General features: G+C 38.7%; 1 protein-coding gene across 1 annotated transcript in view; it reads left to right on the top strand.

The window, feature by feature from the left end:
- Window positions 1-14,609, top strand: part of FRMD4A (FERM domain containing 4A) — a 313,453-nt gene that overhangs the window by 34,838 nt on the left and 264,006 nt on the right. The window contains exon 3 of the mRNA XM_043967592.1: window positions 10,479-10,543. Coding sequence (XP_043823527.1) covers window positions 10,479-10,543 — 65 coding nt within the window. The remainder of the gene's footprint in view (window positions 1-10,478; window positions 10,544-14,609) is intronic.

The raw sequence follows: 14,609 nt of genomic DNA on the forward strand, positions 1-14,609 counted from the left end.
TTTCCCTAGTGAATCCATGATGACTCCTAATTATCACTGATTTCTTTTCTAAATGCTGATAAACTTAATATTTAATATATTCTAGAATCTTCCAGGAATCAACATTCAGCTTGCCAGTATGTAATTTCCAGAATATTGTTTCCTCTTTTCAGAAAAATATTTGACTGTTGTCACACTTTTGACAGTGGGATTTGATTTCTCAAAAATTACTGACAGGGGTTCTGCAGTCATGTCTATTAATTCTTTTCATACTCTGGAGTGTAATCATGATTTGAATACATTTGATTTGGTGTCTTCTCATTATTGTTTCATTTGTCTTGGACTCCAGTTCCTTCTTAGCCCCATTTGTTCTACGTTTTTCTCGCTAAAGAACATGGAAGCAAAATAGCAGTTGGAGAGTCTTTTTTTGTTCAGTGTGGTATTTGGAGTGTGATTTTGTAGCCAGGAAGGCCTTGATTCATCCTCCCTCTGATACATGGTAGCTGTGTGATCCTGGGGAAGTCATTTAACCCCTCTCTAGAACTGTAAGTTTCTTATGAGTTGCTCATTTGTATTAGCAGAGGGAGTTTCCACACCAAGAACATCCACATAGGGAACTCCCTATACTGATGATATACAAGGTTTGACCAAGAAAAACCAATTAACATTATACTATAAGCCTCAAGCATTGCTTTACATATAAGCTTTAAAATTGTGTTTTTATGGAACTTAACTTTTTCTACAAATGTATGTGATATGCATACACAAGCTACATGAGTAAAATTAATTGTAAACCAAATGAGGATAAAATCTTTTTTGGAGGGAGGCAATTGGGGTTAAGTGCCTTGCCCAGGGTCACACAGCTAATAAATGTCTGAGACTGGGTTTGAACTCAGGTTTTCCTGACTGGCACTCTATCCACTGTGCCATCTAGCTCCCCTGAGGATAAAAGCTTTAATGAGATATGGATTAGCTGCACCTACTCTTTGACTCTGAGACACCCTTGGCTTCTTGCCCTAGACTTCTTGCTAGACATCACTGTCCTGATTTCTCCCCATCTTTAGCCTGATTGGAGAAGAAACATGGTACAGGGAAATGAGCTCTGCCTCAGGAGTCAGAAGGAGGAGGTTCAAATCCCTGATCTGAGACTTACTACCCACATGGCCTTGGCCAAGTCACTTCCCTCTGCTTCAGTTTCTTCCACTGTAAAACCAGTTATATAGATCTCTGAGTCATATAGAAATGAATGTATTAACCACTGCCTAGTTGAGGAGTCAGAAAAATGCCTTCATATCCTTCCTTAGAAGCTCACTTGATGTGTGACCTTGGACAAGTCACTTTTTTTTTTTTTTAGCTTTAGTTTCCTCATCTGTTAAAGAGAGAGGTTGGATTACATCACTTCTAAGTTCCCTTCTAGGTCAAGGGCTATGATCCTCTAATCTTTTGCTTCCCATCTCCCATCCTGTGACCAAGGGTAGGAGGAAAGGAAAAAGCATTTTAAAAGTACCTGTCATGTGCCAGGTACTTTAGAAAGATTAACTGTTACTTTAGAAATGTTATCTAGTTTGAGCCTCACATCAGCCCTTTAAGGTAACTGTTATTATTCCCGCTAAGTGACTTGACCAGGGTTACACAGTTAAGTAAGTGTTTGGGGTTGGATTTGAACTCAGGTCTTGCTGACTCTAGGTCCAGCACTCTGTTTCACCACTTGGTTCCCACAGTGATACAGTACACCTTCTATGGAACCTTCTTTGACTCTTTGAATCCCTGTCTAGTAGACACTAAATACCCCAAGGCTGACTGGTTCAATTCTGCTATCTTCAATTACAATGCCAAGGGCACTGACAGTATTAAACCCAGATTGAAAAAACAAAATATGTTGGCCTGGATGTAGTTACAGTGTTGAAAGCTAGATACAAAGTATATGGAGATAAAGGAATGAACATCTCTGGAACTCTGTTAGACACCATCATAGAAGTATGATTTATCACATTCATATTTGACAAGGGTTCCACAACCAACTAGTTCCACACAATCTCACCTCCCTCCAGGAACTTAAAGGCTGGAAATGAACATATCCACTATTTACCAATTCAACCATATTTTTTTAAGTCGTAACGTAGTAGATTTGGAGTCAAGCAACCCGATTGGAACAAGCTACTTAGTCCTTGTATCACCTTGAGAAAGTCACCTGAGTACAAAATTCCTCATCTGTAAAATGGGAGAATTAAATTATATGATCTATAAGAGCCCTTCTAACCCTAAATCCTGTGATACTCCTGTGTTTAATCCCCTATTCTAGCTTCTGAGAGAGATATGGTCACCTACCCTCCAAGAGCTTACAGTTTGCACATGGGAATGCTCACAGCAGTCACTGGACATGGAAGAGTGTAGCATGCTACATTTGGAGTCAGAAAGATGTGTTCGAATCCTGCCTCTTATTAGATGTGTGACTTTGAACAAGTCAACTTAAATTCTTTCAGCCTCAGTTTCCTCATCTGTTGTTGTGAATATCAAAGTGCCTTGAAACCCTTAAAGTGCTACATAAATATTAGTTACTATTATTACTAATTTCTTAATGAAGGGCCAGTTTCCAAGGGCACACACATCAAAAGATCATAAGCTTGCTGGTCTAGGAAAAGGTAAATGACTAAGCCATTGTTCTGTCCACTGGTCTTAAGTTCAGTAGTGAACCTTGACCTTCCATTTGTTATAGCCATCACATCTGCACAGCAGCAATCAAGCATGCAGGTCATCATTTTCTTTACAGTGTTATTCCTTGTTATGAGGAAGAAATGATATTCCTCCCTCTCAACCCCACCTTTTCCATTACCACAACCCTGACTCACCTCATTGTCTGGTCTGAATTTCCGTTCTGAGGGACCACATAAAATCTATTGATGGGGCCTGCTTGCTTCACTCCCCAAAGTCTGTCCATTTCCCTTCTCAGCTGCAGGGAGTAATTGTTAATGTTTGCTGACCCTATACCCTGCAGTTCCATCTGTGGAGGATTGGAATTGATTTCTCTGCTCTTGGAATGTGAAGACATAAAGCAGGCAGTGGGATGTGTCTCCTGAGTGAACATAGCGTCCCCAACAGCAGCAAATATAAGAGGCTAAGAGATCACTTTTAGATCACCCCCTTAGACACAATTACCTTAGATCACCAGTGGGTGTTGTTGTTCAGTCATGTCTAACTCTTTTAAAAACCATGTGGTATATTGTCAGCAAAGATACTAGAGGGGCAGCTAGGTGGCGCAGTGGATAGAGCACCGGCGCTGGAGTCAGGAGAACCTGAGTTCAAATCCAACCTCAGACACTTAACACTTACTAGCTGTGTGACCCTGGGCAAGTCACTTAACCCCAATTGCCTCACCCAAAAAAAAAAAAAGATACTAGAGCAGTTTGCCATTTCCTTCTCCAGTGGATGGAGACAAACAAAGGTTAAATTGACTTCCCAGGGTCACATAGCTATCTACTGAGTGTTTGAGGCTGGATTTGAATTCAAGTCTTCCGGGCTTCAGGCCCAGTGCTCTATATACTTTGCCAGAAAAATCTTGCCAGGAGTCACAAAGCCAAGTCAAACTCAAAGACAGAATGCTGGTGCCTACTGCCCATTCTGTGACTTCCCTATCCAACTCCCTTAGCAATCTCCTATCATCTTACTTCAGTGCTCTATCTCTTGTCATCAGGTACCATACCACTCTGATGGTATGGCAAGACTTCCCGAATATCCTCACTGTTTCTATAAGTTTATAAATCTTCCATGGAGTCCAGTGCTCTTAATTTCCCAAGATCTGAAACTGCTTTATATTTTCATGTCCATTTGTTTATAAGTGTCATTGTGATCATTAACAAATTATGGGGGGCAGCTAGGTGACGCAGTGGATAAAGCACTGGCCCTGGATTCAGGAGGACCTGAGTTCAAATCTGGCCTCAGACCCTGGACACTTACTAGCTGTGTGACCTTGGGCAAGTCACTTAACCCCCATTGCCCCACAAAAAAAAAATCCCAACAACAACAAAAAATTATGATCCACATATACATGCCCTAAAAGTCTGTGAATAGATGAGTCCCTACTTTACTTGTATTTCCATTTTGCTCAAAACAGAGTTGGAATTGTGAGAGGGGAAGTTAACAGAGTAGAAGCAATATGCTAGGAAGTTTTAGTCAGAGCTTTTGAATTTCTTTTTGAGCAATTCTTTTGGTTGGGCTAAGTGGCAGAATTTGAGTCACCACTTCAATACTTCTGGCCTTGCCCAGGGTGTTTGGTTTAATCTGAGGTTTAATGGGGTATCTGGAAACCAGGTGCTGAAAGGACCTAAGGTTTTGTGTGTAGAAGATATCTTGGATGCTTTGAGGTTTGCATTTCACATCATGAAATGTGATCTTACAATTTTAAAGAAAAAAGAATCAAGGTGGATAGTCTGACTATAAATGATTAATTACTAGATTTTTTGAGGGACAAAGCAAAAAAGTTGAATTCACTTTCCTATTCTTTAATGTATATGTTTTGTATTTTTCTCTGTATATTATTGCCTTTCATAAACACATAGTCAAAAGCAGCAGTGATGAGTTAGTTCCAAGAGATAGGGACCAGAGCTAACTTTTCATTTTTGTTACATGCCTCCAAACACAAATTATACTCCATACTTTTGGTGCTGATGATTCAAATAGCCTTCCAAATAGGTTTTTTAAATTACAAGTCCATATACATTATTGTAGTGCCATAACTGATAATTTGGCATCAGGAACTCCAAGAAGTATTATAGCAGAGCTGAAAGCTGAAGTTATTTCATTTTTTAGAAATTTTACTTCCCCCATTGCCTGATTTCTCTGATATCCTGGAGATCCAAGGCTAATTAATTTTTAATTTTTTGGAAACAATCAGGATTAAATGATTTGCCCAGGGTCACACAACTAGTAAGTATCTGAGGCTGGATTTGAACTCGAGACCTCCTGACTCCAGAGCCCAAGGCTACTTTAAGTATCAAATTCTATAATTGATTTTAAAGCATTTTGTAAATCATAGAGATAATATATAAATATAAGATGTTTTTCCTTCATAGTTAGATTCACTTTCTATCAGAACTATAAGCACTGAAACTCAAGGAAAAAGGGATGTCTAAGGAGTAGGCCATAACCAAAAAAAGAAAAATGGGGTATCTTGTGAAGACTAGTGAGTTGAGTGATACAGTGAAAAGAGCACTAGTTTAACTCCAATTAAGGGGCCTGAATTCAAATCCTCCCCCCTTTCACTTTCATGATTTAGATCAATTGACCAGATTTCTCTTGGCCTCAGTTTCCTCATTAGTAAAATGAGGAATTTGGACCAGATGATCTCTCAGGTTTCTTCCCGAGCTAAATATAAGAGCAAAGAAAATATGAGGATTGTTTAATTTTTTGAAATGAGGAAGCAATGTTCTTGTAAAAACACCATGCTGATTTGCCAAACTCCCAACTCTATTGTTTTTCTACATAGGTAGACCTAGTCTTTGCAAGGTCTATGCAAATACACCATTAAGAAAGTCTTGAGGTGGGCAGCTAGGAGGCACAGTGGATAGCGCACTGGCTCTGGAGTCAGGAGGACCTGAGTTCAAATCCGACCTCAGACACTTGACAGTACTAGCTGTATGCCCCTGAGCAGTCACTTAATCCTAATTGCCCCACAAAAAAAAAGGAGAAGAAAAAAGAAAAAGAAAAAGTCTAATATAGAGCCCTTTTATATGCTATAATCTTGTCCAGAAAAAGCAGTCAACACAATCAGCTAGAATCTACAGTGTTTTTTGAATTAAGAAATTGTTCCCACATAAAAAGATTCATAGTTTATTATTTTTGGAAGTAGACTTTAGAGATAAGTCCTTCTTTGCAATAAAAAGTATTTGAATTCTTTAAAATAAAATACTTAGATAAAAAATAATAGTCACTGTTCCAGCCCACTTTTTGATGGCCACCCATAGCTCTGAGTATTATATCTTAACAGCAAAGTGGATAAAACACAGAAGGGTAGAAAACACCATTTTCAAAATAGCTTTTCCTATATGTCCATAGAAGAATAGTGGGCTTGGCACACCACTGCTTGTTATAGAATTAATATTACAGTGAGACAATTTATTGGTGAAATGGCAACCAGCTGACACTTATAAGAAGACTTGTTTCCCAAAGGATTTCCTTGAGGGCGACGTCAGAGCTCTGATTGTGCCTGAGTAGCTGAAAATGGAAAGGAAACTAGTATTATTTTACAATTGTTGTATTGAAAAGAAATTTCAGTATGCCTAGCAACCAAGACAAAGCCAGCAGATGGTCATTCATTATTTGTATACACCCTAGGAATAAGTAGGTCTTTCTAAATTGATTGATGCTGAAGGAGAATATCATTCTGTCCAGTATGGAACAACAAATAAGTCTACCTTTTAAGTTGAAAACCACAGAGGTGTTGTCAAAAAGAAACCTTAATCCTGAATAAAGTTTGAAAGTTCAAAGCTCAGGCTTTGCTTTAGATTTGATTTCCTCTTTTGCCAAGGGAGGCATTAATACACGAGGAAGTCTTTCCTATACCCTACAGGTAAGTTCATGGCTAGGCTTCATTACGGAAAGACTGGCCGCCCTGGAACTGACCTGCTTAAAACTGCTGATAGTAAGGTGAGAGTGCATAAAAAGCTTTTTGTTTTGAGGATCTACCGCTCCCCTTGCACAGATAAAAAGAGGAGCCTGGGGTAAATTTTCTAAATTCTAGCTTTTGGATTCAATGGCAGAATTCTTACAGACTTTTATCAAAGTCACACAGTATTAAATGCTGGCTAATACTTGAGAGAAAGACACATCATTTTTATTACTATGATCAAATATTTATATGGTGCTATTAAGTCCTTCAGACACCAATTTTCCTCTGCTTTTGAAAAAGTTTAGAATGTGTGAATAAGATACTCCGTTAAATTGCTTAATTCTTTTTTCGATGAGACCTTAGACTATCCAGCTTTTAAAGAAGGATGGGTATGCAATGTTTCTCTCGTACATTTTTCTTGTCTGGAATGTTCTCAATACTATGAAAAGGGTTTTCAAAAGAACATGTTATTGTTGCTAGTTGAGTATATCTCTATTTTGCCGTGGGGCCTTACACTCCAATAATCGTAGGGTTCTTTCTCACATGTGTTGAATTGTTCTCATTCAGAGGCCATACTCAAAGTACCTCCATAATTACTAGATCCAGCTATGTAGATTGCCAAATGGAAATTTATTTTTGGTTGTAAGATAATGTTGGGGTTTTATTCTTATTTAAGAACTCGAGACCATAAATCCTCTTGAGTCTCATTGAGTTTCCATGGGAGAAGTTATGGAAATTAGGTTGAACAACGCTGAGAATCAGATCAACAAATATTTATTGAATGTCCAAGATTTGCCATACAATTTGGCTTCCAGCCTTAGGGACCTATCCTCCTGCCCAGAATGTCTGTCAGAGGAAACAGAGTTTTGTAGGAACAAATGCTTTATGTAACTAGATTCAGGATAGGTTGTCATCCTATCTGGAGAAAAGTTTAGATTGCATAACATGACTGATTTACTATATTCTTATTCTGTTTGACTCTTTTAATTTCTGTTCTTATGATTGTTTGACCTCAACTAATGCCCTTTGCCTCAAAATGCATGGAAGTATCAACTGGTATCTTGAAAGACTGATCAAGTGGTACACATGCCCTGGTGGGCCCTACCAAGGGAGAGAGTCTTTGAAGTACAGGCTTGGTGATAGGCTGTAAGACTATTTTAAAAAGGAATAGCCTAAGTTTGGCAAAGTTATCTCTAGAAATTTGGAAACCTTGTGATGATGAAGATGGTGGTGGTGGTGGTGATGGTGGTGGTGGTGATGGCTAATCATGATCATGATGATTATTTTATTTATTTTGGCCACAGCAAACTCACAAAGACTGTGTATCCATCTAGCACAGTGCCTGGCACGTGGTAGCCTGATTAACAAAAACTTGTTAGTAGATTTGTTGATTGCTTGGTACTGGAATTAGTTGATTAGGTATGGGGTCATTGTGATCTTTTTGAATGAAGGTTAGATTTTATCAGTGTGCATACATCTCTTTTAAACTATTGAAGTATGACTAATCTTTTTTGGTATACTCTTTTCTTTCTTTCTTCTTTCTTTCTTTCTTTCTTTCTTTCTTTCTTCTTCTTCTTTCTTTCTTTCTTTCTTTTCTTTCTTTCTTTCTTCTCTTTCTTTCTTTCTTTTCTTCTTTCTTCTTTCTTTCTTTCTTTCTTTCTTTCTTTCTTCTTTTTCTCTTCTCTTTCTTTCTTTCTTCTTCTTCTTCTTTCTTGAGGTGCAATGAGGGTTAAGTGACTTGCCGAGGGTCACATAGCAAGTAAGTATCAAGTGTTTAAGGCAGGATTTGACTCAGGTACTCCTGACTCCAGGGCCGGGACTTTATCCACTGCGACACCTAGCTGCCCCATGATATATTCTTTCTTGATGTAGGTATGATGATCACTGTTGTTATTCAGGAACAAGGGAGCTTCTTGATTAATTCATCCAAGCAAGTCAGCTTTTGTTTTGGGTCAGATCCCTATGACAAGACAAGAAAATACTGAGAAGGTTCCCTATCATCCATCAGGCTTCTTTGGTATGGTGTCAAGAAATAGTCAGTAGGCCTGGGTTTCAACAATAGTGTTGCTAATTATTGCCGTGTGACTGAGCAATTCATTTCCATGTCTAGGCTTCAGTTTCTGTGAAGGAAAGATATAGAATTTCTAGGTCCCCTTGAAACCCTAGTAATATATGCCATTTCTGTAACTCTTCAGGTTCATGATGTTTTAATATAAATTATACCATTCAGTTTCAATAACATGTGTAAAGTAGGTGCTATTATCCCATTTTTTGCTAAGAAAACTGAGTTTCAGAGAAATTGTAATATTCCTAGGGTCACCCATATAGAAAGTGTCTGAGTCAGAATTTGAACCCAGGTCTCTTTAAGTGGTAGTCCAGAACTACTCTTTACTATAACCAGCTACTTCTCATATTCGTCATCTATCTAGAGGAAGAATTCAGAGGCACTTCTCACTGGGAGACTAAATGGTTGATGGAGTTTATGTTTAGTTGGAAGGCTATCAATGCAGAACAGGAAGGTTATACAGATGTATAACATATATACATATATATATACACATGTTATACACACACTTCCCCCCTTCCATATTAGCAAAAAGTGGCTGAGTGGTCAGGTGGGAAGGGGTTAACCAGGCAGAGATTAATGCATCTTGCAGAGTTTCCATGTTGGACATTCTGTTAAATCTGGGAAGAAACATCTGGTATCAGGGGGGAAAATGATGCATGTTAATAGGAGAAATAAATGGCCCTTAGGTGCAGAGACATATATTAGAAAGACACAAAAGAATGAAGGTCAGGTTAACTGTGCATTCCTATCTCACTGGATTTTTTCTAGTTGGTGAAGGCAAGCCACACAGGTACATTTCATTATCTCCAGGGGCCTGCCACTACTAAGTTGTAAGGATAGAGTGAAGACTGAAAGGGGACTTTTACTTCTATTGAATGAAACAAGAGATTCTTTTAGGACAATGCATTTGCCAGATGGCCTGGTAGTTGGACTATTCTTATCTAGGGAGTGAAGGAGATTAAAGAAGTAATGACTATTAGCATCACAGAGGTCATGCTTGATCCTCAAACACACACACACACACACACACACACACCTTCCCCAGGTGCCTAGACGTGTGTGTGTACGTGTGTGTGTGTGTGTGTGTGTGTGTGTGTACACATGCACCTGGTTTGCTGGTCCAAATCTCATATTTGTACTGAGTGTTAATCCTATTTTTGTTCTTCAGTCTTTTCAGTCATGTCCAACTGTCAGTGACCCCCTTTGGGGTTTTCTTAGCAAAGATACTGGAGTAGTTTGCCATTTCCTTTTCCAGCTCATTTTACAGTTGAGGCAACTGAGGCAAACAGGGTGAGCTGACTTGCCCAGGGTCGCACACTAGTGTCTGAGGCTGAATTCCAACTCAGGTCTTCATGACTCCAGCCTGACACTATCCACTGTGCACCAACATGCCCATTAATGCTCTTAGGGCAGTTGTTAGTTCTGTCCCTCTGCTTGGATTAAATAGTATTTATTTACTTTCATTGTACAAGGTGCTGTGTATCCAGAAGACTGAAAGTGTCTAAAGAGTAGGAGGTGTTTCATTTTTTTTTACCTAGTGTCTCTAGTACCTAGTATGGTGCCTTGCTGGAGTAGGTGCTTAATGTATGTTGCTTAAGAGAGTGAGGGTGAGGGGCAGCTAGGTGGTGCAGTGGATAGAGCACGGCCCTGGATTCAGGAGGACCTGAGTTCAAAATACAGCCTCAGACACTTACACTTACTAGCTGCGTGACCCTGGGCAAGATCCTCATACGGAAAAAAAAAAGAGAGAGTGAGAGTGAGGGTGACCATCTGAAAGCTACCTGGGCTTTGGAAAAGCTCATGATACTGACTTTCCTTTTCTCTTAGATGACGAGGGGCGCCGGTGTCAAGTCCTTCTCCTTGATGACAGAAAGCTGGAACTACTAGTACAGGTAAATGATTTTTGTTTATTTTTAAGGTTTTGTAAACAAATTTTTAAAAACCTAGATTTCAACCTATTTCTGAATGGGGAGAAAATCCCCTTTTTTTCACATTTATTCTCTCTAGAATACATAGCCCAGACACACTAGTTGTGAAATTCTCATTGAATTCATCTCCCCCACTTCCATTGTGACCCCACATAACTATTGTAGACACATGTATATCTGAACAGTCATTAAATAAAAGTCCACAGCAACCATTAGCAAATTTTTTTTATTATAACTACTCCTACCACTTGGAAGATTTTCCTCATACCTATCCTAAATGTCTCTTGCTTCAACTTAAGCCAATTTGTTCTTTCATGTTAAATGTGGATGGAAAACAGCTGTCAGCATTCTCTCGTTGTCTTCATACATTTTATAAAGACAATTAGTTGCTCCCTTTGTTTTCTCTTTTTAAGAATATTTTCCTATTCATCCCTCCAAAAAGGCTCAATATTCTTTCTTTATTTTACATCTGGGAAAATTCAGATCCAGACAATAAGTATTTTATAAAAGAGAGAAAAAAAAATTCATGTCAGATAAGTCAGGAGTGAAATTAGAACTATTTTTGCACTCCTCCCCCCCAAAAAAAATTCCCTGGTCTCTACTTCAGACCACTTTGGAAAATCCGTTCATTTCTTCAGAATGCTAAAAAATAGTTAGATCCTCAGACCTGAGTGTATAGCCATAAACATTTCAAGAGTTTTTCCTGGCTCAACTCTATTTTTTGCTCTGGATTGGAATTGTATGCAAAATGAATATTGGGACACCCTATTGTCAGCTTCCCAGCTAAGATTCTTGTGGTGCTACTATGTGGCTTTTCATCATTCATCATATTTCATGGTAGTATCTACAGTGTGTCCAGTGGGTTTAAAATTAGTCTTTTTACCATTCACTGACTTTGGGGAAAGCTCTGGGCGCCTTTTTAGGGTGGGAAGTAGGAAGATAAGACATTGTGTCAGTGGGAAACTGTAGTGAGAGAAAAAGAGCCAGTCATTCTCATGATTCTTCTCTCCCCTTTCTCCAGTCACATAGCACATTATTCAAACCTGTTAATATTCAAACAATTAACTTTGAGAGTTGATAGCTTATACTTTTAACCTTAGAAAAAGGACTAAATCATCTCTTGGAGGAAGTCTGATGTTGAGCAAAATGTATTCAATAGACATGGCTTAAACAAACACAAGATTTCCAGCTACCAATGAGGCTTCTTCTGAATGGTTAAGAATCAGACTCGATTGGGGGCAGCTAGGTGGTGCAGTGGATAGAGCACCGGCCCTGGATTCAGGAGGGACCTGAGTTCAATCTGGCCTCAACACTTAACCACTTACCAGCTGTGTAACCCTGGGCAAGTCACTTAACCCCAATCTGCCTCACCAAAAAACAAAAAACAAAAAAAAGAATCAGACTCAATTATTGTGCTGCTCTTGTTCACTCCTTCCTTTTTTGAAGTGACCAGTGACGTTACAGGTGATGCCTTGACTTGCATTGAAATGGATTAAGTGAGACAGAACTGTGAAAAGTCAGTAACCTCTTCTGAATGGTTAAAAATCAGATTTAAGAATAAGATGTGGGCATTATGTGAATTTAGAATTTTTTTAAACTGAATATTCTATCATGAATGCTAATAGCTTTGGAAAGAAGTAGTATTGTAAGAGGAAATAAAGGCCTGCACAGGCACTGAAATGACATATGATGGCCCAGCTGCCTTAGTGGTCAGGATAAATATTTGCTTCAGCTTATTTCAGTTTGCAATTTTGCAGAAATGCTAAATCATAAATAAAATGAGAAAAATGGTCTGTTTACCTGTGTTAGCTACAGACTGTGTCTGTACTAGCTTCCATATACAATCTGTCTTAGTGTCACATTCCCAAGGGATCTATTGCCATAGTACCTAATTGGCTTGGCATGGGGATGGGGGGAATTTTTTTTTTTAAACAAAGGACTATTAAGTGGAAGGCATAATATCCTCCTTGTATCACATTTCAAACTAGGTAAACAAAACCTGGAGTGACAAGGTCACAGTTATTAGTTGCTGACCTTGTCAAAAGCCAATTTAAAGATATGAGATTGTTTGTCTCTACTCCAGAGAAGTATGATCAGACTCAGAAACATTGCATAGGATCATAGACCTATGGAAAGGGACCTCTGAGACCATCTAGTTCTTACTTCGTATCCAGACAAGGGACCTGAGGCCCAGAGAGTTTAAGTGATGTCTCCATGGTCACATAGGTGCTAAGAGTTAGAAGTACTATTTGAACTTGGGTCCTCTGACTCCAATTATCAGACTTACACTGTGGTTATCACTGTCAACCTTAGTAAGGGGAAAAATATTGTTAAGAAAATATATTTCAAGTACTGTTATGTTTAAGACACATGTGCTTTAGTTTGTAGCATAGATGTTTTCTCATCCATGTGATTTTTAAATGCATACACCTTATGACCTTGTGCCCTCTTTTCCATTTTTTTTATTTGTGAGGATATAAAAGAAATCTGGTACATATGGTTCACGTTCATTTACCAAAATATCAAAATGCTAAATATTCTTCACTGTTCTAAATGTTTGTAACAGGCTTAAAAGAAGGCATTGCAGGGGGGCAGCTAGGGTGGCGCAGTGGATCAAGCACTGGCCCTGGATTCAGGAGGACCTGAGTTCAACCCCTGCCTCAGACACTTGACACTAACTGGCAGTGTGACCCTGGGCAAGTCACTTAACCCTCACTTGCCCCACAAAGGCATTGCTTTTTCAAATCATTAGCCACGGAGTAAAGTAGGGGCTCTTCATAAGTTTAACCCTGCAAATGTTTGAAATATTGAAGGGGAAGGCTTAGGGTGAGTGCTCATCAAGTAACTGCATGAGACACACTGAGACCTTCTCTATGGGGTCCAGGGATGTGCTGGTTTTTAAGCCAACAAATGACTTGGACACATAAAAAGTTTAACAAATGAGAGAAATACAATGCAGTCTTGTACACAAATAAGATAGGGCTCACACTGCCAGTTCTATATTTTCATGGGTAAGAGTTGAAATTATCAAGAAAATGTAGATTGATAGACCACTACTCAGATGGTTTCCTCTGTAGGGTGTGTACTCTGCCCACTGTGTGTCTTTGAGTAATTAATTTCTTTCTATGAATCACAGAGTACAGTTATCCTTCCTCATTGTGGGGGTTAGGGGGTACAGCAACCCATGATCTGGAAATATCTGCATTAAATTTTTGGCCTCCCTTTGTACCAGAGAAGAAGTTTGAATTTTTCTTTTTCTTTTATGGGATGTCTACAGTATTAAAAGATAAAAATATGTTGATATCATATAATTACTATACATATATTTTATGCATTTCTACTTTTCTAAACTTTTTCTGGCTTTTGCATGTCAACTGTGGTTTTTGGCAAAACTCCCCCCAAATCCCCACTTAATTACATAGGCCAATCCTCAATATATGGAAACTGTGATGGGAAAAGTCACAGTGTGGAAGGGATAACAGTAAAATGTATATAATTCTACCATAAAATGTCTTTAAGATACTTAGAACTTGAGGGAATTGACTTGATACTGCTGAATTCCTGATAATATCTCAGAAAATCCCTAAAAGTGTGAATGGAAACTCATATGTTATGACTTAAAATTATATAAGTTCATCTCCCAGAGCTACAGGAGTGTCATTGACTGGCTCTCTCTGACTTCTGGGACTGGTACCCTCATGAATACCTCTCTGAAAGAGAGGTATGTTTGACCCAAGAATTTGCTAATCAATAATAGCCCTTCCTCTCAGTCTCCACTATTATTTTGGCCAATGAGAATCCTAACCCAGAAATTTAAAGTCCAAGTTAAAGAAGTCTTATGGAAATCTCTTCCTGAAACTTACTGTCCTGGCATCTTCTGCCTTTTGTTTGTTGCTCTGCTGAGCTAATGGACAAAATCATGTTAGCTTTGTGTTCCCTTTCATTTCATTGGACCACATGTATAGTAACAGAAGTCAGGACATTAGATGGATGGATGGATGGATGGATGGATGGATGGATGGATGGATGG

This window comes from Dromiciops gliroides, chromosome 5 (assembly GCF_019393635.1).
Source record: "Dromiciops gliroides isolate mDroGli1 chromosome 5, mDroGli1.pri, whole genome shotgun sequence".
Lineage (NCBI taxonomy): Eukaryota > Metazoa > Chordata > Mammalia > Microbiotheria > Microbiotheriidae > Dromiciops > Dromiciops gliroides.